Source organism: Chelonia mydas, chromosome 2 (assembly GCF_015237465.2).
Source record: "Chelonia mydas isolate rCheMyd1 chromosome 2, rCheMyd1.pri.v2, whole genome shotgun sequence".
NCBI lineage: Eukaryota > Metazoa > Chordata > Testudines > Cheloniidae > Chelonia > Chelonia mydas.
The window spans coordinates 43,576,518-43,600,863 of NC_057850.1; the positions used below are offsets into that span (position 1 = coordinate 43,576,518).

The following is a 24,346-nucleotide window of genomic DNA, read 5'->3' on the forward strand; positions in this document are numbered from 1 at the left end:
GTCATCTCTGGTCAAGAGAAACCTGGAATTGGAATAGCAAGTGTGAGGACTAAGGTACCTCAGTTCTGTACTGAGCTGCAATCCAGTAAAATCCATGCGGTTACCTTTTCAGAATTTTCTCTGAATTCATCTGTTTATTCCCTACGGTGGAAGAAAATGAGTCAGACCCACACTTCTTGCTGATCCCCAAACATGTGCATGGATCTTGGGTATCATCCTGGGATAGGGGGCCATCCATGTGGAGTCCCTGCATTTCTGCAGCAGCTCTGCGTCCCATGGTGCTGCCCTGTGGCTCTCTGACAGCATGGCACTGTCAAGGCTCCCCAGTTACTCTTCTTGAGACTCCCCTTTAAGAGCAAGGAGGGTTAATATAAGAAATAGAGGAAAGTTAATACAGGCTCTGACAGTATTTATTCTCCTCTGGTTTTGCTGCTAGGTGAGGTTGGAGGACAATCAAAGTGGCTCCACCTACTATCTACCCTTTCCTCACTTGGCGATGTCTAGAACTATGGACAGGCTTCCCTGGGTGGCAGGAGAATGGGGCACTGCTGCTGTGAAGGCAAGCAGACTCCCCCTTCTACTTTGGATGGGGGAGGTAAGTGCATGGGAGGCCTCTTCATGTGGATATCACAAGCACAGTCTGGCCCTATATCTGTATGAGCCTGCACATTGCGTTCTCTCTTACTAGCTCATATTCTTGGGCACCCAGATTCTGTGGGGATGGGCATAGTAGAAATCTGAATAATAGCAGACTTTAAGTTCAGTCAGTGATTTATCGAAGAAAAATAGTTATACTAAAAGTGATTTCAACTATACCAAGGTTCATATTGGATGGCAGCTTGTTTTGTTCAAAATTCTTAAACTACGTTTATTTTGTTGTTCAAACTAATGAATTCTATAATATTAATAAACCAAATTATAGAAAAAGAGTACTTTTAGAAATCATCTTATAGTGTTTGTAATATAGATGATTAGTTCCAGTATTTCGTTGTTCTTCTTTGAACGACTGTACAAGAGCGTCGCGTGGTGCCCAAGGTACCAACACTCATTCCTTCACCTCTGCACCGTCTGGGAACATGGGATGCAGCAGTTAGTGTTCCATTCAAAATGGTACCATCGAGGGGAAAGCAGCAAATGATCTCGGCAGCACCCCCTTCACAACAGATTGGTAGGTTTTTAACATGGTGGAAGCGCAGTAATCCCTTCCCTGTCCCTTTTCAGGGACCTCTCATAAAGCCATGTTGATTTATAAAGCGAGACATTTTTCGGCCCATGTTAGATGAGCTTGGCTTGCTGATCAACATGGAGAAGTCCATCCTGTCTCAGGTTCAAAAAACAGATTTGTTGGAGCTACGTTTGAGAGAGCTATGGGGCTGGTTGTGCAAAGTGTATTTCATTGAGGAAGCATCATGGACATGATAGTTCACATTCCAAATTGAGTCTTATCCTCCCTAGATTGGTGGATAGGTCCTGCTAACGTTTTCAAGGGAATTCCCTTTGCCTGGCCTCAACAATCTCTCATCTTAGTCATGGATGCCTCGGACCAGCTTACTAGTTGAGGAGGGGTGGGACTCATTTGGGTCTGCTACAGTCACAAGATCTCTGGTCTTCCCAAGATCTCAGTCTGCATATAAATGTCAGGGAGTTGCAAGCTATCTGGTTAGCTTGCATGGCATTTCTTCCACAAATCAAAGGAAGGGGTTTGTTGGTTCTGACCAATGATACAGTGGCCATGTTTTATAAAAAAAACAAAACCAAGAGGAGCCTGGTCTTCACTGCTGTGTCATTTTAGCAGTTCTACTTTGGGCCTTCTGCATTGCCAATTTCATAATCCTGAAAGCAGCTTACCTTCCAGGGATCCACAGTACATTGGCAGATTGCCTAAGCAGGCTGTTCATCAACCACTGCAAGTGGCCCCTTCACTCAGATGTAGCAAGGTTCATTTTCCAGCTCTGGGGAACTCCCCAAGTGGATCAGTTTGCAACAAAAGACACGAGTTTTGCTCCACAGTGGGCTACAGTCCAGGTTCATTGACTGATGTGTTCTACTGCCATGGTCAGATGAACTCCTGTATGCTTTTCTTCCCATTCCTCTCCTGCCCAAAATTCTGTGCAAAGTTAAGCAGAACAAGGCTCATCTTATGCTGAGTGATGGCCCTGTCAGCACTGTTTTTTGGAGCTAGTAAGCCTATCAGTCCCCCATTGTCATTCCTACTACACATGAACTTGATTTCACAGAATCAGGGTCACCTCCTCCATCCCAATCTGCAGAACCTTCTCCTGATGACTCGGAGGCTTTGTGGCTAATGTCTGCAGAAAAGTCATGTTCTAGGGTTGTTCAGGAAGTGCTGCTAAATAGTAGAAAACCATCAACTAGGAGTATTTATTTGGCTAAATGGAAGAAGTTCTCTGTCTGGGTCAGAGTGAGGAGAACTTCCCTGGTCTTAGTCCTGTATGTGCTGAACAGAAACAATCTTCTGTTCCTAAAACACTAAGCATTGGCGATTAGTTCAGAGTGCATTTAGTGGCTATCTTAACCTTCCACCCACTTGTTGAAAACCATTCTCTTTTTTCAGCCTTATGTCTGTAAGATTTTTAAAGGGCCTGGATAGACTGTTTTCACAGGTGCAAAATCCTGTTCCCCCACGGAGCTTGAATCTAGTCTTAGAAAAACTGATGGGTCACCCCCTTTGAACCTCTAGCGACCTGCTCCCTGTTGCACCTTTCTATAAAGGTGGCATTTTTAGTGGCTATTATGTCAGCCAGGGGAATTGAGGGCATTGGTATTAGGTCCTCCATATACAATTTTCTATACAGACAAAGTTTGCATTCGTCTCCGCCCAAGGTTTCTTCTCAGGGTGGTTTCTAGTTTTCAGATTAACCAAGCAGTCTTCTTACCAACCTTCTTTCCAAAGCCTCATGATCATAAAAGTGAGGAGAGGCTTCATACTCTAAATATTAGAAAAGCTTTAGTTTTTTTTAAAATCTAGAACGGACTAAACCGTTTTGATCTTCGACACAACTGTTCACAGCATGTGTGGACAGAATGAAGGTCTGTCCTGTATCCACCCAAACGATCACATTTTGGATATCTATGTATGTTTCCAGATGGTGAATGTGAAGCTTCTGGATAGAGTTTTGGGTCAGTTGACTAGATCCCAAATAGCTTCTGCGGCCTGTCTGGCCCATGTTCCCATATTAGACATTTGCAAAGTGACAACCTGGTCATCATGGCATATGTTTGCCTCTCACTGTGTTATGTCTTGATAGTCTAGAGACATTGCTAAGTTCGGACAAATTGTCCTGCAGTCTCTGTTCAAATAGGCTCTGAGCCACCACCAGATTGGAATGCTTTTGAGTCATCTGTGATATCACTTGAAGAAGAAGAAATGGTTACTAACTTTTCCATAACTGTTGTTCTTCAAGATGTGTAGCACATGTCCATTCCACGACCTGCCCTTCTTCCCCTCTCCATTGGAGTCTTTCCGATAGGAAGAAGCTGAGGGGGTTCAGTGGTGGCTCCGCGCTTTATGCCTGCATGAGGCAGCAGAGGGTGACCGTGCTGCCCCAATGGGTACTGCTAAGGGGAAAATTCTGACAACTGTGCATTGGGGTGGGGTACACATACATGTACAGCAGAGTGGACGTGTGCAACACATCTCAAAGGAAAACAGGTCAGAAGGGTTAGTAACCATTTCTACCATGTATAGGTTTATTCCTTTTGTATGGAATTTAAATAACTATTTTACTCGTTAAAGACTTTCTGTGATATGCATAGAATTCATTGGTTTGGTTAGATAATTCATTATTTTAAAATATGTGATTTTTTCCCCCCCCTTCCTTACTTAGTGGTTTTGGACTCAAAAAGGATGGGTAGAAAGGATGCCTCTGCCACAAGAACTCCTGTTGAGCAATACAGGAAACAAATAGGTAAGAAATACAGATTAATGTCTCCTTTTGGGATGCATCCTGTGTACAGTGTTAAGGGCCAGCGCATTCAGCAAAGACTTTAGACAGAAGAAAAAATGCATGATTTTTAAAAGAAAACAACATTGTGATGTTTCACTCAATATTCTTTATGAAAATATGCTTGTGATATGAATATGACATAACTGAGATGTACTTTATGCAAGATGGGTTTTGTAAGATATCATTGGAAAGGTTATAATTTAATGGATGTGATTATCCAATTTGTATGTCTGTATCTGAAATTAGGAATATTGACTATGTATCTGTATTTCAACTATGCTATTTTGGGTGATGCCCACTGCTAGCACTTCAGGTACAACAGTGGAAAAGCCAGCCAGGGTTGATGACCCATCAACGAGGACAATGGACTATAAAAAGGCTTGGCCTTCTTGCAGACACTCCATACTGCCACTGACTCCTGGATGCTGTGATACTACAGAGTCAGGTGGTCTTGTCACCTGAAACTAAACATTACCTAGGACTTCTTGTAACTTTCCACTGGAAGGGAAAGGGGGGTCAAGTTTGGGAAACAAAGGATTCCCGCCATATGTAAATCCTATTTAAGGGTGGGGAGGAAGGTATTGTCTCCTCTCCATGGTCTGTCTGCCCAAGAAGAAAGACTGCTAAAGCCACCTGAAGTGAAGGCGGGGAGGGGGAATCCAGACTGAGGCAGGGGTCCAGTCTGAAAAGGAATATAACTGGGAACTCTGAACCACAGAAACTTTGCAACCTGCCTAAAATAACATTTAGGGTGAGAATTTACATTTGGTAACCTGTTTTTTTAATATATTGAGCTTAGCTTGCCTATTTTGCTTTATTTGGTCAGTAATCTGCTTTGTTCTGTCTGTTTATATCTTATATTCACTTAAAATTCACCTTTTATAGTTAAACTTATTTCTTCTTTATAATATAACCCAGTTTATGTAATTTCTAAATGGGGAGGGGGGAGGCAAGAAGTTGTGCATATCTCCGTCCACATTGAGGGAGGGGGCAAATTTCATAAAACCTTTGGGTATGTACCCCTTAAAAGGAGTGGGCATCAGAGTGTTGGGGCAAGCCCCTAAGGCTGAATCTTTCCAGAGCTGATCTCTGTCTCTCTGTGCAGCTGGGTGTGGCCCTGCCTGTGTGGTCGGCTGGAAGAGGCTTGTGAGCCTAACCCAGCAAGGCCAAGTTAAGGGAACCCAGGTTGGCAGAATGGGTGACTCAGTGGCATCCCACTACATCAGATGACACCCCAAAGGGCCCAAACCCATCACAAACATATTTTATGCTTGCAGATGTCAGTAAAATATTAAAAAGAAATAGTTAGATGATACTCCTTAACAGGTGAAGCTTTGTCTTATTCCATCTCTGTATGAATATATATGCCTTGCAAATTTAAATTTAAATGTGGTGGTCCAGAGCTATTTTTTAATATATATTGGGTGGTGTAAGACTTCATATGATATTACCAAATTCAATCAATAATTACTGAACACTTTAAAATAAAAACAGTAAATATAATATTTTCCCTTAACTTTCTTTTGTTATGACTCATTTCCTATGTAGAGGTAGAAAATATGCAGATTACACCACCCCCCATATAACTGGTTCCCTAAATATGAATTTAGGTGCTTACCATTTGTACCCACTCTTAAAAATTCTCTACTTCTGAAATATTATATAATATTATAAGAGACAGACCCACATTTTCAAAAGTGGTTGCCTAACGTTAAGTACATTTTATCCATAGTTAGTCATTTAAGTAAATGGCCTTATTTTACAGTTGCTGAGCAACCACAGCTGCCATTTAAATCTGCAGGAAGGATTGTATGTGATCGTATAAAAAATATTGGGGCTTAGTAGGGTGGGGGGTGTGACGTTCCCCTCTGGTGTTATCCTGACCGGTGATCTGCTTGGTCACGCCAATCCTCGACTCTGGGAGTCAGCTTTACCCTGCTCAGCTGTGAGAACCCCCAATAGCCAATATCTCCGGTCCCAGACACTAGCCAATATCTCCGGTCCCAGACACAACCCTAGGAACCTCTGTCTTGCAGTGTCCGGTTATGCCCGTTGGATGCTGCAAGCTTATATGAGTTTGTCAGTTTAACAAATTGATATGTACCAGGCTTGTTATCCCAAGGGGAGCCTCTGACACGCTTCAAACCAAATGCAGTGTTTCAGGAAGAATAAACAAGCACATTTATTAACTATGAAAGATAGATTTTTAAGTGATTATAAGTCAAAGCATAACAAGTCAGATTTGGTCAAATGAAATAAAAGCAAAACACATTCTAAGCTGATCTTAACACTTTTAGTGCTCTTTCAAACTTAGATGCTTCTCACCACAGGCTGGCTGGTTGCTCTTTAGCCAGGCTCTCCCCTTCGATCAGCGCTTCAGTTGCTTGGTGTGGTGACTGTAGATATAGGTGGAAGAAAGCGGAAGAGCATAGCAAATGTCTCTCCCTTTTATCATGTTCTTTCTTCCCTCTTAGCTTTGCCCCCCGACTCGCCCTTCAGATTTAGGTGAGCATTACCTCATCGCAGTCCCAAACTGGCCAAAGGAAGGGGGGTGACTCACTCGAGAGTCCAACAGATCCTTTTGTTGCTGTCTAGGCCAGTGTCCTTTGTTCCTTTGAGGCTGGGCTGGGTTTGTCCCATACCTGCCCTGATGAGGTGTGAACTGCCTCTCTGCTCTTGGAGAGTTTTTGCTTGGGCTTATTTTAAGCCATGAGGATACATTTTCAGCCTCATAACTGCATCATGAGCCTTCCGAAGACACCCGACATGACAAACTTTGCATTAGATTCCACACAATCATTTTACAAGGATGAACATGGGGGTGCTGGGGGTTCCCCAGAGGTACAGAGCATCACAGGGGGTGTGGGTGCAGGGGGCTCGGAGGGGTGGTCCAGGTACAGAGGTGGGGGACTTTGGTGGGGGAGTCTGGGTGCAAGGAGTCTGGATGCAGGGGGTGGGCCTCATGGGTGGGAGGTCTGGTTGTGGGGGTGCGGAGCTTCTTGCAGCCAGGGGAGGTTCCTGGGGGTGGATCTGACCCAGCCCCAGCCTGTGCAGGGGAAGAGGAAGTCCTGCAGCCCAGCCCAGCCAGAACTAGCAGCTGGAGCCCGACACATGATAGGAGCCACTGGCTGGGGCATCCTTACCTAGTCCCACTCCACCCCCTCAGATGGCGATTTATGTCTCCGCCAGGTGCTCCCGACACCCGAACAAGATGTGCCCGCTCGAGACCGCTGCCTGGGAGGGCCGCGTGAATCAATTATTCTGTGGGGAAAGAGTAAAATCTGCGGGGGACATTAAATTCTGCGCTTATGCAGTGGTGCAGAATTCCCACAGGAGTAAACACTGAACTGTTGGAAATTACTGGTTAAGTACCTGAGAGCAGAGTTTGTTGAAGTGCTAAACCAGCTTTTGATAGCAGTAACCTGTTTAGCAGGTGCAATGTATGTGTTTTCTTCATTTCAGCTAGTGCAGTTCAATGACCAGTTAATTCAAAATTAAGAAACCACTTGGGAGTTGAAAAAGCAGGGAAGCTTGTTTTACTTTTCCAATCTATGAATAAAAACTAGGTGTGAAAGAATGAGTTCTTGTAGTTCTAAAATCTGGAAGGACAAGGTGACCATAAACAATTAGTTCAACTACAGATAATACTTTCTATGTTTATTAGACAGGTTTGCATTAAAAATTGATTTATTAAACTTTTTTTCTTATGGATCCAGCACAGTTAAGGCTTAGGAAAATAATGAAAAAGCAAAAACTCAAAACACAATTAAAGTAGATTTAAATCAAGGTTTCCGGCTTCTTGATTTAAATCATGATTAAAATCTGCTATTTAAATTGCATTGATTTAAATCAGTCCACCCTGAGCATTATGAAGTGAGGTTTGTGCATTCATTTCCCAGCGGAGAGGTGTTGAAAAACACCATTACTTGTTGGCAGTTGAATCAGAGAAGCCAGATTATAAACTGGCATGTGCAGCCAAACTGTCTCACCAGGGGGCATGGGACTTTCAATCAGGGTTTTGGCATGTTGGTGAGACAATGAGGCAGATTCACTGAAGCTGAAGAAGCGATGTGTAAGTTAATCCCCTCATAGTCAGATTCCTTCAGAATTTTGCACACATACACTACCTATGTCTAAGGGAGTTGGTGTGATTTATACATGGAGGAGCTGGAAGATTATGTAAATTAAAGTATTGTGGGGGCTAATTTGATTTACACATTCTTCTAGCTTCTCAGCAGGTAAATTATGCTTATATAGACTCCCTTGAGCATTGGTAGACCACATGTTAGTAGCTCTACAGGTGTCTGTTAGTGTGGAGGAATTCTAATTTAGGCAATACCTCTGAATTTGTAAATATGAGTCAAAGAGAATCTAAGTAACCCTAAAAGAAGTTCAAATTTGGCATAACAGACATATTGAAGGAAGAATGTGTAAGCAACACCAAGGTAGATTCCCACTTTTTCATACTCACTGAGGGTATGTCTGCATCGGGATAAAAAACCCGCAACTGTCCTAGGTCACATGACTCGGGCTCATGGGGCTCTGTGTAGACTTTTGGGCTTGTGCTGGAGCGCATTTTTATCCCCATAGCCTGAGCCCCACAAGCACAAGTCAGCTGATCTGGGCCAGCTGTGGCTGCATCTCTGGTCTTTTATCCCTGCGTAGATATACCCTGAGACTCACCTGTGCTTTGGGCATGAGTACTTGTAGATAAGGTCAGCTCTTTTTGTGGGGTGAAAGTAAAAACAGCAAGTATGATCATTTAAATCAGCACTTTTCAGAAGTATTTTATGCTATCCCCGAGCAATAGTATTTTGTTCCATATATCTAACACACACTACCAGACCAGAATGGGGTTCTTTTAGCCCACAGCCTTTTTCATCATGTGCAGGCATGGTGCCAAAGCTGTGTGGAGTACCTCCTCATTGAGAAGAAGAGTGTAACAGATGAGCAAGATAATATCAGAAGAAATCCTTTTCTAAAAAGAATGAACTACTATAATTTTTGCCCTCCCTGGAGTTGATAGAAACACTTAATGCTGGAATGAATGCCACAGGGGGGAAAAGCTAGCAAGGTTGAATAAATTTCAAATTTAATAGAACTGGAGGTACAACCCTTAACATACTTTATCAGCAAACCAAGCTATTATTAAAAACAGTAACATATGGGAATGGTGAGTAGAGTTACTAGAAAATCAGACTTTTGTCTGCAATGTATGAGTTCAAGTTATCTTGGAAGGCAGGATGGGAAACTACAGACCCCATAGCGTATACTTTATGGAAAGGTACTGCCGAAATGGCTTAATGGGAATAGCAAATATAACCTGCTGAGTGGATAGAGAAAAGCTATTGAATTCCTATGAGGAATCAGGATGAAAGGAACAACTTGGAAGGTACTATTTTAGTACTCTACATGGAGAGAGACTGATCTTGGCTGTAGCAAAAAATAATAAAGGAGAAAAGACATTTATCTTCCCTGGCCTTAACTCTGCCACTGGGGCGGGGGAAGAATGGAGAGAAATTAAGGAGAATTTCATGGCATACCATATTAAGCACCTCTGCTTTTCCTAGGTAAGCTCAGGTAATTTTCAGTAAGAGTGGGTATGCTTCATAGGACTAAGAGAACTTGAGCTGACTACTGGAAAGAATTTTATCTGAGAGGCCTGATTTTGCTCTCATGCTAGTTTGATGCTAGTGTAATTCCATTGATTTCAGTGGTGTTTCTACAGATGTGCACTAGTGTAATTGAAAGAATCAGGCCTTACACATAAGGATTAAGAGTGAGGATGAATTACGTTCAGATACTTAAAAGCCTAATTATGTTGTTTCAGGTTTTGTTGATTGTTTTTCATGCCATGTTAGTAATAGAAAGCTGTGTTCACTGATGTCTTTTTTGTACTGGAGTTGGAGAATTAATTTCAGAAATGCAACCAGTACTAATACAGAATTGTAACAGTATAAAGTGACTGCAAATGGACAGGACACAAATAGATCTAAATATTGTGGGTCAAGTCCTGAGGCCATTTCTGTGGGCGCAAACGGCCCTAAAATAGAAGATACAATGCACTTCCATTATTTGGGAGGACAAAGCAGCAGTGTACTGGCACAAGAGATATCTGCACCTCCTTTTATGCCATTGATGTCACATCAGTGACGAGTCTTCACACAGGAATGCAGAAGTGATGGGAGTCAATACCTTACCCACAAAACCAAGGTATGGCATATGGTTCCACTCCGAGGACTGATCCATGAGGAGAAAATTCTATCGAGGGGAGCAGCTTTTGGAGAGACTTATATCAATAAAATATATTTAGAAGGCTTTCAAGAAATTACCTCACTGTAGTTGTACTTGAGAAAGCAGAACAATTTTGTTTCATAGTTGGATATTTGCACCAAAGCCAAGTATGGATTTCAAAATAATTGAAGAACATAATCATGAATTCAACAGGCTGTTTCCTTTTGCTGAAGTGAATAGGAAATTCATGCTGAGAGACTGGGAGGGAAAAAAGACAAATTCCTGTGCTAACTGTTAACCTTTGTCACTCAACCTTTATGCTTTCAGCACAAAATAGTAAAACTATTAAAGTATCAGAGATTAAAGAACCAGAAATTTGCTTATTGTCAAAAGGATCACTTTTACCATTGTTTTATAAATTTTTTAAACTGCTGGATAAATTCCGATTTATTGTTGCTACTATATTTATAGAAATGTAACATTCATAGACCAGGTGACAGGTACAATATGTGTCCTCTTGGGATATCCCTAGTTGTACATTTTAGACTGGAATTTCCCATTTAACTTGGTCTCAGTTGTTCATAGAATCATAGAATATCAGGGTTGGAAGGGACCTCAGGAAGTCATCTAGTCCAACCCCCTGCTCAAAGCAGGACCAATCCCCAACTAAATCATCCCAGCCAGGGCTTTGTCAAGCCTGACCTTAAAAACTTCGAAGGAAGGAGATTCCACCACCTCCCTAGGTAACGCATTCCAGTGTTTCACCAACCCTCCTAGTGAAAAAGTTTTTCCTAATATCCAACCTAAACCTCCCCCACTGCAACTTGAGACCGTTACTCCTCGTTCTGTCATCTGCTATCACTGAGAAGAGTCTAGACCCATCCTCTTTGGAGCCCCCTTTTAGGTATTTGAAAGCAGCTATCAAATCCCCCCTCATTCTTCTCTTCTGCAGACTAAACAATCCCAGTTCCCTCAGCCTCTCCTCATAAGTCATGTGTTCCAGTCCCCTAATCATTTTTGTTGCCCTCCGCTGGACGTTTTCCAGTTTTTCCACATCCTTCTTGTAGTGTGGGGCCCAAAACTGGACACAGTACTCCAGATGAGGTCTCACCAATGTTGAATAGAGGGGAACGATCACGTCCCTCGATCTGCTGGCAATGCCCCTACGTATACATCCCAAAATGCCATTGGCCTTCTTGGCAACAAGGGCACACTATTGACTCATATCCAGCTTCTCGTCCACTGTAACCCCTAGGTCCTTTTCTGCAGAACTGCTGCCTAGCCATTCGGTCCCTAGTCTGTAGCGATGCATGAGATTCTTCAGATGGGTACTACATTAGCCTTTTTCCAGTCATCCGGGACTTCCCCCAATCGCCATGAGTTTTCAAAGATAATGGTCAATGGCTCTGCAATCACATCCGCCAACTCCTTTAGCACTCTCCTTCCTGAACAGTTTATATCCATCCATGACAGTACTCCAGTCATGTGAGTTATCCCACCAAGTCTCTGTTATTCCAATCACATCATGATTCCTTGACTGTGCCAGGACTTCCAGTTCTCCCTGCTTGTTTCCCAGGCTTCTTGCATTTGTGTATAGGCACTTGAGATAACTCGATGATCGTCCCTCTCTCTCAATATGAGGCAGGAGCCCTCTTGCACGCTTCTGCTCGTGCTTCCTCCCGGTATCCCACTTCTGCACTTACCTCAGGGCTTTGGTCTCCTTCCCCCAGTGAACCTAGTTTAAAGCCCTCCTCACTAGGATAGCCAGCCTGCTTGCGAAGATGCTCTTCCCTCTCTTCGTTAGGTGGAGCCCGTCTCTGCCTGGCACTCCTCCTCCTTGGAACACAGTCCCATGGTCAAAGAATCCAAAGCCTTGTCTCCGACACTACCTGCATAGCCATTCGTTGACTTCCACAATTCGACAGTCTCTACCCAGGCCTTTTCCTTCCACAGGGAGGATGGACGAAAACACCTCTTGCACCTCAAACTCCTTTATCTTTCTTCCCAGAGCCACGTAGTCTACAGTGATCCGCTCAAGGTCATTCTTGGCAGTATCATTGGTGCCCACGTGGAGAAGCAGGAAGGGGTAGCAATCCGAGGGCTTGATGAGTCTCGGCCGTCTCTCCGTCACATCGTGAATCTTTGCTCCTGGCAAGCAGCAGACTTCTCGGTTTTCCTGGTTGGGGCGTCAGATAGATGACTCAGTCCCCCTGAGGAGAGAGTCCCCGACCACCACCACCCGCCTCCTTCTCTTGGTCGTGGAACCCCCAATCCTAGGACAGTGCATCTCATGCCTTCCAATTGGCAGAGTCTCCTTCTGTTCCCTTCCCTCAGATGTATCATTTAGTTCACTCTCCGCATTAGTACCTGTGAAGAGAACATGAAAACAGTTACTTACCTGTATCTGCGTTGCTGGTACATGGACGCTCCCCTTTCTTCTTCTGGAGGTCACATGCTGCCAAATTTCTTCACCGTCCTCCTATCCCCACAGTGCAGCCTGCTCTGAATCTTCAGAACATTGTGTCCATAGGAGCATATCCTGATGTCTGTCCAGGAAATCTTCAGTTTCTCTTATGCAAGGCAGGGTCGATACCTGTTGCTCCAGACCTTGAACCTTCTCGGCCAATATGGAAACCAGTTTGCACTTTGTACAGACAAAGTCGCTTCTGTCCTGTGGAAGAAAGACAAACATGGCACCTCCAGTGCAGGTCACAACAGCTGAACGCTCCCCATCCATAAAACCTTCCTTCTATGAGCTTCCTCAGGAGTTGTAGTAACTACTCAGAGAAGCCGGCAAGATGTAAGCCTCAGTGGGCTCTCTCCAGGCAAACTCCCTCTGTTAGCCTCTCTGCTGTTCTCTGCTCAGCTGGTTCGCAGCTGACTAACTTTTTATAACAGTCAGGCCCACTCAAGGCTCACCTGGAACAAAGCACTCCCAATTCACACTTTTCAAACAACCAATCAAGCACACTGTCAAACTGTCCCCATAACAGACACTTAGATACTCACCAACACAGCCTCCGTAATGCAGCCCTTAGCGTACCTCCTCTCAGGCAGATCCCAGGCAAACTCCCTCTGTTAGCCTCTCTGCTGTTCGCTGCTAGCCTCTCTGCAGTTCACTGTTACAGCATGTCCCGTTGCTAGCAATAGGATGTGACCCAGGTATTCCTGACATCATACGTTTAATGGTGACAGATGAAAATTTGGCGCATATTAAGTACTTTCAGTGGTTAGCAGTCTTAAACAGGACAGCAGAGAGAACAGTTTTGCAAGTCATAAGCTGTAAGGGAGCATAGATAGGCACCTATTTTAATAACCAAATAGGTTGCAGTTTGCGAATGGTAATTTGTAGTGAATACCAAAGGTTTCACAACTGGGTTATGTTAGTACTTTGTGAGCAAGGTTATTGGAACATTTTCAATTTCAGTCAAACACTGTTACTCTGAACTGAGCTCTCTAATGAAATGGGGAAATTTCCTTTGTATGGGATAGTTCTGTTATATCCCTCTCTAGTCAAAGGACAGAGCAAAAAAAGGGAGGGGAAAAAAGATAAGCTTCCAAAATATTTCTGCATTTTGGTATATGCTATATTTTCTTAACCAGCATGTACAAAACCTGATATTTCTGAACACTGATTTTTGGAATGCACAAGAGCATTCGTCATCTTCTGTTGGCCCCTTGCCTCGTTCACTATGCACCATACAACTTCTTCAGTGAATTACATCCGTCTTATTTGTGATGCACCATGCAGCTGTGTAGTGTATGAGCAAGGGTGCTCAAGACTTTCAGTTCACTACATAACTCTGCTGTCTCCACTGTCTAATGTGTTTACTGAATGGGGCCAGGGCTTTGGCACAATAAATTGAATATTATCATGTAATGAAAATCTGTGTTATAATACAGACTTGAGGAGCAGAGTTAAGACTGTGCAACTTTTAACTGTCATTTCCTGACTTTTGAGTACTTGTATTTGCAACTTCAATGCCCCTTGAATATAGATAGATAGATAGATATGGAGTTTCCTATTATTTTTATAAAGAAAAGTAAAGAGAGAGAAAGAAGTTTGATCATGCTACTGTTTGCTAGATAGCGGTGAAATACCCTCTATAGCACAGTATGTGCAATCAATGAGCCCTTGTCTCATTCCACAGACAGTTTTTAGCTCATAAGTAAAACAGCAGGATTCCTTCAAAGCCCTGCCTCTTTTCATACACACCTTTACAGGACAGAGTTGGCGGAGCTAAAGTTAGGTTTGTATTCTAGAACCCCACAGTCTCTTAAACTTGAAATTCGACTATATTTTATTAACCACACATGCACTTCCAACTGATTCTGAGACATGGTCTATTCAATGTAAATTTCTACTCAGTTTATATGCTGCACAAATGTGAAATGCCAATGGAAGGACAGGTGATAAGTAATTTTAATAATTTAACATAATCCAGCATACACGTGCAAAGTCCTCTTTATAAACCTGTAAAACCTAGCCTAATCAGAGCCAATATTTATTGGATCCTTGGAAGACATATCTAAATCCTTGGGACTGCATTCCTACCAAATTCTAATTTTCCATCTCTTTCTGCTTAGGTATTAGAACTGTTCAAAAACAGGTGCAACCATTTTTCTTGGGTAAGAAGAGGTTTTTTCCCCCAGTCCTATGCTTGAAATGAAACCGTCAGAAGAACAATTCTCCCAAAATTTATATATATCTATATATATATCTTAGAAAAATTTATAAGCAGCTGAAAATGACTCTTTGTAATAGAAATGCTAAGACAATCTAGACTGCGTGTGATGCGAATAATAGATATTTCCATCTGATTTACTATTAGTTTGTTCTCTTTGGTATTTTTTAAGGCAGAAAATGAGTCAGAGCGGGGGATGTTGAAAAGGAGACTAGTCCACTAATTTATAAACAAGATCTCCCATCCATTTTTAACAGTGAGGATGATTAACCATTGGAACAACTACCAAGGGACGTAGCAAGAATTTATCCCTATCCTGATTCTTGCTTGCATATTTATACCTGGCTCTGGAAATTTCCACTACATACATCCGACGAAGTGGGTATTCGCCCACGAAAGCTTATGCTCCAATACGTCTGTTAGTCTATAAGGTGCCACAGGACTCTTTGCCGCTTTTACTTCCTTATGTTAATGCAGCAGGGCCAGTGAAAGACCCAGGAATATGAACGAGTTCCATACTCTAATCCAGGAGTCGGCCCCACCGTGTTGCACAACAGACACTTGACAAAATTATTGTATTTAGTGACGGACATTGTGGGGAGGTTGTGTCATTCAGTCATTAAATTTTTTGAAAAATTACCACGGACCTCAACATTTTTACCATGGACACTTGTGTATGGACACATTGCTGACCCCTGCTCTAATCACTTCACTGCAATGTTCTTTCAGGAGGAAAATTAGCTTCCTCACTACCCAGTCCTGATTCATTTTATTGTTTGACAGAGGCAACAGTCTTAGCAGACTAAAAGTGCTTTGGAAGGAAGTTTAAGGAATGATGATAATGCTAGTTTTATTTGGAAAATGTCCCTGGCACACACCTTGAACTGTACAAGTTATTTAAACTACATTAAGCTTTAAAAGAAGATTATTTTCTGAAACCAGTCACCAGGCTCCTAAAAAAGGAGAAGAGGTAAAAGGGGAAAATGATAATTTCAGTGCCAGCAGTGGTCAAAGAAATAATGAAAACAAAAAAGGTTTCAAATATACCTATTGCCTGCATTCTGGTAGATGATTTTATGGTAGCAAGGCGATTAAATAAATTTTGCATGCAAATTAATTCATTTCTGTATGTATGAAGGGGGAGGTGTGTGGGAGCCCAACAGTTTCCTCCGTGTACCTTAAACGGCAATATTTGGCAAATTGCACATCAGACACATGAAACACTGTTTTTACCCAAAGCACCTAATTCAGACTTGGGATAAGTGGTGAAATTTCATTGATCTTAACAAACACGTCTTAATGTGGACACAGAGATCCTTCTTATGGTGAGTTGCCAAAAGAAAAAATAATATGGAATAGTATGTCTGGGAAAATATGAAAATATAGACAAGTTTAACAGCCAATCTTCTTTATCTTTTCTTTATGCAGTAGCAGGTGTTAATACACCTCTACCCGATATAATACTACCCAATATAACACGAATTCGGCTATAACATGGTAAAGCAGTGCTCTGGGGGGGCGGAGCTGCATGCTTCAGCGGATCAGCGCATCAGCCTCCGACACGCTGCTCTGAGTGGCGTGTTAATGGTGCTGGGCCGTGGCCGAGGGGTTGAATAAGGGGCAGAGGATCTCGGGGCGGTCAGGGAGCCCGGGGGGTTGGATGGTTTGGAGGTTCTGGGGGCGGGGCGGTCAGGGGACGGGGAGCAGGGACGTTGGATAGAGCATGGGAGTTTCGGGGGGGTCTTTCAAGGGGCGAGGGTGTAGATAGGGGTCGGAGCAATCAGGGGACAGGGAGCAGGGGGGCTGCGTAGGGGGTGGGGTCTTGGGGGTGATTAGGGCTGGGGGTGGGGGTTTCTGGAGGGGGTAGTCAGGGGACAAGGACCTGGCGGGGGGGTTGGATGGGTCAGGGGTTCTGAGGGGTCTGTCAGGGGGCGGGAAGTGACTATTAATAATGGAAATGCTCGAGGCCAAAGCAAGTTCGATATAATGCAGTTTCACCTATAACGCGGTAAGATTTTTTTGGCTCCTGAGGACCGCGTTATATCGGGGTAGAGGTGTAACACAAACATAGATCCTATCATTAGCTTTAGCCCAGTTTTGCTTTTGAAGGCAAAATTGTGCCTCCCAATGTGTGTTCAAGACCTCACCTATATTTAGGAGGTCCATAAACCAAAACTCTAGGTCCTCATAAATATGCATTTCCTTTACTCTTTTAAGTAAGCTACTATTGCTGTCATTCACTTTTAGTTAAGACCTGTCAGGTGGTGTTTATGTTGAAGGAAAGGAGTTTAAATTACAAGTGAACTGAAAAACTGTATTTCATTCGAGTGCTAAAATTATGAGTGACTTGGGAAGATTATTCCTCACAAGTAATTTTAGGATCCCAGGAGATAATGGTGACGCATAAAAGAGATGTTCCTGTCCCTGTTAATTCCATTAAAACCATCTGATTTCTACACTGTTGGTGAATAGGTCTCCAAGAACTTGTTTTGATGTAAATTTTTCATCTTGTGGAATCACTTTCACAATATCATCTAACATATACTTCTGCTTAGAGTGTCTGCATTGACTCCTGAAGTGACAGTGATATATAGATCTGACAAAGCATCCTTTGTAATATGCTTCATTGACGTGAAAATTGCAAATGCTGACAATATTACTGGAAACATCTTACTTGGACAGAATTAACAAATTGCACTGACACTATACAAAGGATCTTGGGATAGTCCTGTAATGTGCAGCTGGTCCAGAGTAACATGATTCCTTTTACTGAGGAGTTGTAACGCGTAGGCAGACGGCATCTAAGAATTTAGAGCCTCATCCTAAATTGAGAAGCAGCATGGTCTGCTGGGTGAGGCAGTTAAGATATTTGGGTTCTATTTCCAGCTCTGCCATTGGCCTGCTGTGTGGCCTTGAGTAATTCCTTTTTCTGCCTTTGTTTCCTCTCCCACTCTTTGTCTGTCTTTTCTGTTTAGACCAAGAGTGGCCAACCTGTGGCTCCAGAGCCACATGCAGCTCTTCAGAAGTTAATATGCGGCTCCTTCAGAAGTTGTATAGGCATCAACTCTGGGGCGCCAGGCTACAGGCACCAACTTTCCAAAACCAAGTATTGTTTAATCTCAACAGTAGGAACACAGCATAATGAGAGAAAGGGTTTTAACACAACAAACAGTTTATGAACATCTATTTTATGTAAAGCTTAGGTAGGCATAGCTTCTCCAGACACCTCCACTTCTGGGACTGGGTTTCAATCTGCTTCCCTGCAATCTCTGTTTTCCTCTCCCATTGTACTTCAGGTGGCCTTCTGTCAATCTTTGCTCTGGGTCTCTTAAATTTGGAGAAACCAGTTTATATGACCCATTGGGGGAACATGGATAGACTTCATTTTATCACAGTTTAGGGCCAGAAGAGACCACCAGTTCATCTACTCTGACCTGTATATCAGAGGCCACCAACACTACCCAGCTCTTACAAGGGGTGGCGGAAACGTCCTCATAGTAGGGGAGGCACCATGGTCCCCACACACACTGCCCCGTCACCCCAAGGCCCCGCCCTCGCACCACCCCTTTTCCCCAAGTCCTCGCACCACCCTTCCCCTCTACCTCTCCTCCCCCAGCTCCTTCCGGCACATCTGGCACTTGCATGCTAAACCCCAAAATCAAAATTAGACTGAATTTACAACCTACTTCAAAGCAGTTGGTTCTCTGCATTGTCTTTTATGTAGTGGCAAGTGTGGGTATCAGATGTGTTAGCCTTCCTGCCTGCTTTCAGATCAACTGCTTCTGGAATTAACCCTGGGTAATCACTTAGCCAACAACATAACAAACAGACAGATGGAACACATAATATTCATAAAGTGTTACAGACAGCTCCTTCATCCTTCACAGTAAGTTCAGGACAGGGCCTGTCTGTTGTTATGTGCTTGCACAAACCCTAGCCCTAATCTCAGTTGTGTCCTCAAGGTGCTTCTGTAGTACAACTAGATGATCATAATTGTAGAGCTTATATGTAGAACATTCCCCAGAGCCCCTCTTGCTTGGCTTTCGGCTATAATTTTAAATGAACTGTACATGTATCCTAAAATAGAGCACAGTCAAAAAAGTTTATCTCCTCTGTGCTGCAGAGAGCATTCCATACACTTGTACAGTTGTAAAATGGTTGCCTAGCATACTGTGTCCATCTTGCCTCAGAGGCTTTGAGCTTGATTCTGTTTTCGCTTACTCTAGACTAAATCATGTCACTCTGTTTGAAGTCAACAGAGTTAGTAAAATTGTCAGAAGACCAATTCTGTCTTGCAAAAGCTCCAGGTATGCTTTTTGGCCTATACATCTACCTCTTCTTCTCAGTAATGCACTGCCTCTGTATAGCATAATGATCTCACAATACTTAATGTTAAGAAACTAGTTACTATAGTTTATTTTGTCCCCCAAACAGTCTGACTAATTATTTAGCATAACTGTGGCTTTTAAATTATGATAATTGTCAGTACTTTACACTGGCTCCTAAATAGTAGTGATTTTGTTTTGCTTTAACCACTATTCTAGAACTTACTATGAAACCTGCTTGTTTACATGGCGGTAGAAATGCTTGTAGTTTTCCCTAGCAATGTATAAATGGGCCAGAGGGAGAGGCAATACACTCACGATGTGGCCTGGTTCAAATTCATTGTATTAATTTATTTTTAAAAGACTTAACATTGTCATTATCGTTCATTTTAATATAAAATGTTAAAATGATCGCTGGAAAGGTTAACTAATGCGTAACTGATATCTTCCTAGTATCCACAAGCTAGAAACTATTGTAACCATTAGACTTGTGTTAAGAAACTTCGAAATATATGATTATATGGAAAATCATATTCTTTGAACACAGTGCCTAATAAAGATCAACATTTGTGTGAGCGTTGTTTTAGATATCATTTATTTAAACTTTATACAATTCATCCTGCATATTCTATGAGTGTTGGAAGTATAATGAAAATCACATGATTTTTGATTTAGTTTATTTTAAATAGTAGTCTCATTGTGTAGTATTTTTTTTTTTAAATTATTTGTATTCCGTTTTCTAAAATTCCTTTGTAAATTGTTTGTATGGACTTGTTAAAAAAGTTGTTTAAAATAAATGAGTGCAGGAAAGAAATTAAACAGTAGAGACATTTTTTTTATTTTCTATTATAATATGAGTCCGAATGCAGAGATTTTAAACAGAGAGTTCCTTTTTGTGAAATACTGCTTTCTGTAGCATAGAAGCTCTTTACAAGTTCTGCAAAGTGTAGGCTGTTTGCAGGTGTTTTTATTTCCAGCTTTAAAATTGTATTTAAAATGTGTCACAAGAATTCTGAGCTGGAATCAGGAGAGGGCTGAAATAGTTGGATGGGAAGATTTTGGTATACTTGAGGAAGCCTTATATTTACACACAATTTTTTTTTGCAGATAGTACAAAAGAAGCTTATTTACTTTAATGCATCTTTCTTGTTGGCTTAAAGCTGAAATGTAGTTGTTCTAAAATTAATTTACCTTTCATGAACGACAAGTTGGATTATCTTTGTAACATTAAATGTCAAGATATGTCAACCCTGAGCTCCGAGCACGTTGTGTCTACTGTAAAAAAGTTGTCCCTGAGCACTTAATGTTGTATTAAATGATGATGTGTCCTTTGCAAATGTATTATTAGTGTCAAGCTATTCCGTCTCTCACGATTGAAAAATGGTCAGTGATTTGAGCTTCCATTAAACCTGAATAAAAAAGAGAGAGGCTGTAGGGAGTTTTCATGCTTTTTTTGAGCACGTACAGTCTCTCATGAGTGTGTTTAATACGTATCAAAATGTTTCTCTTAGCCTAAGACTTCAAAACCATCTCTAATCACAGCAATCTTGCTTTGAAATTGTATTAAGGCATATCTCTCTTCTGCTTTTCGGGGAGAGATCACTGAAGGTGTTAGGAGGGTAGTTTGAGAGGGCAAAAAGCAGCGCTAAATGTTTTAAGGCCAAATCCTACTCCTATCAAAGTCATTACAGGTTTTGTACATTTAACTTTCATGGCAGCTGGGATTGGGCCCTTAATTTTCCCTGGGGTTTTGTCTCTCTTAGATTCCAGTAATATTCTAATAAATTGTTATTCCTAGTTAGATCTTCTGTTTAGATTAGTAATAATATGTGTTGAACCTTGGCATTTCATCTATGCATTGTTTAAAATGTAGATATGATACCAGATGGCATTAGATTGGAATTCTATTGCTTATTGAATAAATAGTAAATGGCTTAGTACCTACTTGCCTGAGAGACACCTTTTCTCCACACATTACTAGAAGTTAAGATCAGCAGACACACCCAAGGAGAAGCCTCACTGTTATACAGCAGGAGGGGCTGCCAGTAGGCATTCTCCAGGATGCTGCGAGGAAGATGAAAAAAAACAATTAGACATCTTGCTCATCTAGCCTCATGGGAAAAATATTTTTCTGATCCACAAAACTGGTGACCGGTCAGACCCACAGCATCTTGGAGACATAATTCAAACAGTGCCTTACTTATAGGTTAGGGAGGGCAGGGCAGCAAATAAAGTAGCGTGGCTGCACACGTGCGTGGGTGGACTTTTCATTACAGTGAAGCGGGACACATTGGTCAGTCAGCTTTCCCCTCTTCTCCCCAGCCAGTCAGCAAAGGTGGGGGAAAACTGTCTTCCTCCCTTACCACTGCATCTGGGCCAGGGGAATAGTAGGGGAACTGAGCTCTCGCCCTTCTTTTTCAGGATCCCAGGGATTGTCTTTCTGTTGCCAGTCAGATCAAACATTCTCCTCCCGCCTGCTCTCCTGCCTCCCCGCATCTCTGCCTTCAGATGGAGCAGGGGTAAGGGTGGGATGGAATATATCCATTTGGAACCAGACTGTGGAAACCCTAATTACATTGGTGGGACTTTGATCTATTGGTTCCATTGACTTCAACTGACTTAGTTATGTGAATAAGTATTTTCAGTGTAAGGGTTACTACAGTTTGCCCTAGATTTGTTAGTGTCTTTAATTGGCCACCTATACTTTTTAAACCTGATGTATATGGCAAAGCATAGATTGTTGTTACTTCTGGTACTTAAATGACTAGTATTTGCACTTTTGTTACAAGTAAGGTGACCAGACAGCAAATGTGAAAAATCAGGACGGGGTGGGGGTAGGGGGAGTGGGTAATAGGAGCCTATATAAGAAAAAGACCCAAAAATCGGGACTGTCCCTATAAAATCGGGATAGCTGGTCACCCTAGTTACAGGCGTAACTTAACTAATTTTAACATCTGAAATGGATCACTACAATGTGGAATAAATGTTATTACAGTTTTGATTATGATTGTAATACCAACACAAAAAGATTCAGGACATCAGTTTGTTGTGGTTACAAATTGGACTGAAAGCACTGAAAGGGATTTTAAATCTGTAATGTTGATTAGCAACTTTTACTATCTGTCAGTTTTTTGGCATTCTGTAAATAACTCATCTTCAAATAATTCATCTGAGTAATTAAATTTAGATTGCACATTTCTCGTTTCAAATATTTTGACTCTCATCTGTTTGGTTTTCTATTGTGGCTTAATTGGTGTGGTCTATATAAACAGACAATAAATTTATATACCTTTTGTTATAAAGATCAGTCAGTGAATAGAACTTGGTATTCATCCCAGACAGAATTATGATTGAATGTATTTGCAAGATTAAAGCACTGAATTTACTTTTTTCTAATTAAAGGCAATTAAAGATTTGCAGACACAAATAAAAGACAATGAATTGAGGAATAAGTGTAGGAGCAAGTCCATTTGCAGGTGAAAAGAAGTGCCTTTGAAGCAGAACCAGCTGTATTTTCATTGAAAGAATTACAGTTTAGGAAGCTTTTCTGCATGTGCTTGCTTGATAGCATAATGTACTCATAAGCAGCTTATGCAGTACAGTGTTCAGAAAATAGTGCATTAATTTTTAAAGAAGCAAATGCAGGCGAAGAGCAGCACTGCCACATGATGATAATGAGGGTGGATATTGTAAAGTCTACTGGGGGAAAAGAAAGCAGGGAGGTTCTGAAACGTGAACATTATAAAACAATAATCAGGTATTCATATGATAATGAGCTTGGACAGCAGTATCAACAAAGGGCAAAGATGCAGCCCCGTTTCTGTTTAAGCCTGATGAATTGAAAAGCAGTTAGATACTCTTCAATCTGTTACTCAATCCCGGTATTTAATAAACTATTGTTAAAACATTGGCTTATTTGAAACAGTAAATATTGGTGTCCCTTCCCTCTCCCTTAAATGAAGCTAATTTGTAGAGTTTGGCCAAGTTATATTTTAAATAGCAGGCTCCTCAAACAACCACACTCTTGTGTGTAGTCAGCGTCCTCAAAATATTGTTCTCAATGCAATACACTCTTAATCACAGCACAGTACAATGGTTGGGATGACGACAAAAATATGGTGGCATTCATGCCAGCAAAATAGTGATTTAGTGACAAAATGTTCCTGATGCCTAAAGAAAAGTGGCCTTCGGAACTTACTGAACTTGTGCAGTTCATCTTTAGTGTTTAATTTAGGTTTTGTACTAACCATGTTCTTCTTGTTGTTGCATGAAACACTAAATTTGAAAAAAAATAACCAAAACTCTGCGTCAGGTCATCTCTAATCTGTTATTAACATTATTAAATAAAAAGATGTACGGGGCCTTATTCCCACTCACTAATAGTGATATAAATCACATTGATTTCCATGAAATCAGTGTATTTTTAATACTGTTTATGTGAGAGGAGAAACAAGCACCTGTTGTGTTATGTGAAAACCTAACATTTGGTGTGGGGGAGGAATGTTGGCATTTTTCACTGTGAAACTGTTTCATGGCAGAAATGACAAACTGCCCTTGTCTTTACCCATGTCTAAATTTGCAAATACTACCAAAGGTCTCAACTTCTGCCCATAAAAATTCTTAAAGCAGAATTTATGGTGATGCACACTTCGTAAAAGTGGCTATTATAGCTGCTGAACTAACAAAAGAGAAGAAAGAAGAGGATTGTGGGCAGACCAAGAAGCAAGGGATGAAGAGGACAGGTAGTGTTTTTATTTTGTGCTGAATGTTGAAGTTCTTCTTTGAGTGCTTGTTCATGTCAATTCCAATCAGATGTGTGCACGCATGCACAGCAGCTGGAAGATTTTTCACCTAGCAGTATCCATCGGGTTGGTCTGAGCACCCCCGGAAGTGATGCCATCTTGGTGCTCAATATAGGGCCCTACCGACCCTCGACCCCCTCAGTTCCCTCTTACCACCAGTGACAGTTAGCTGGAACTTCCCCTTGCTCTTGTCGTGACAAGCGCATTTGACAGTCTGTATATAGTTCTCATTAGTTCTGTAAAAAGAACAGGAGTACTTGTGGCACCTTAGAGACTAACAAATTTATTAGAGCATAAGCTTTCGTGGGCTACAGCCCACTTCATCGGATGCA

The 24,346-nt window shown here is 41.8% G+C and overlaps 1 protein-coding gene across 10 annotated transcripts in view; it reads left to right on the plus strand.

Annotated features, from left to right (window-relative positions):
* Positions 1–24,346, plus strand: part of TRIQK (triple QxxK/R motif containing) — a 149,383-nt gene that overhangs the window by 18,675 nt on the left and 106,362 nt on the right. For 7 of the 10 annotated variants that reach the window (XR_006288439.1, XR_006288441.1, XR_006288436.1 and 4 more), the window contains 2 exons: positions 3,849–3,929; positions 7,158–10,292. Coding sequence is in view for 2 of the 10 variants with exons in the window: in XM_043539355.1 (XP_043395290.1) it covers positions 538–595; positions 3,849–3,929 (139 nt within the window). In the remaining 8 variants the exon portion in view is untranslated. Of the gene's footprint in view, positions 1–241; positions 596–3,848; positions 3,930–7,157; positions 10,293–24,346 lie in introns of those variants that run through there. The other 3 variants (XR_006288442.1, XM_043539355.1, XM_043539354.1) reach the window with 3 other exon arrangements.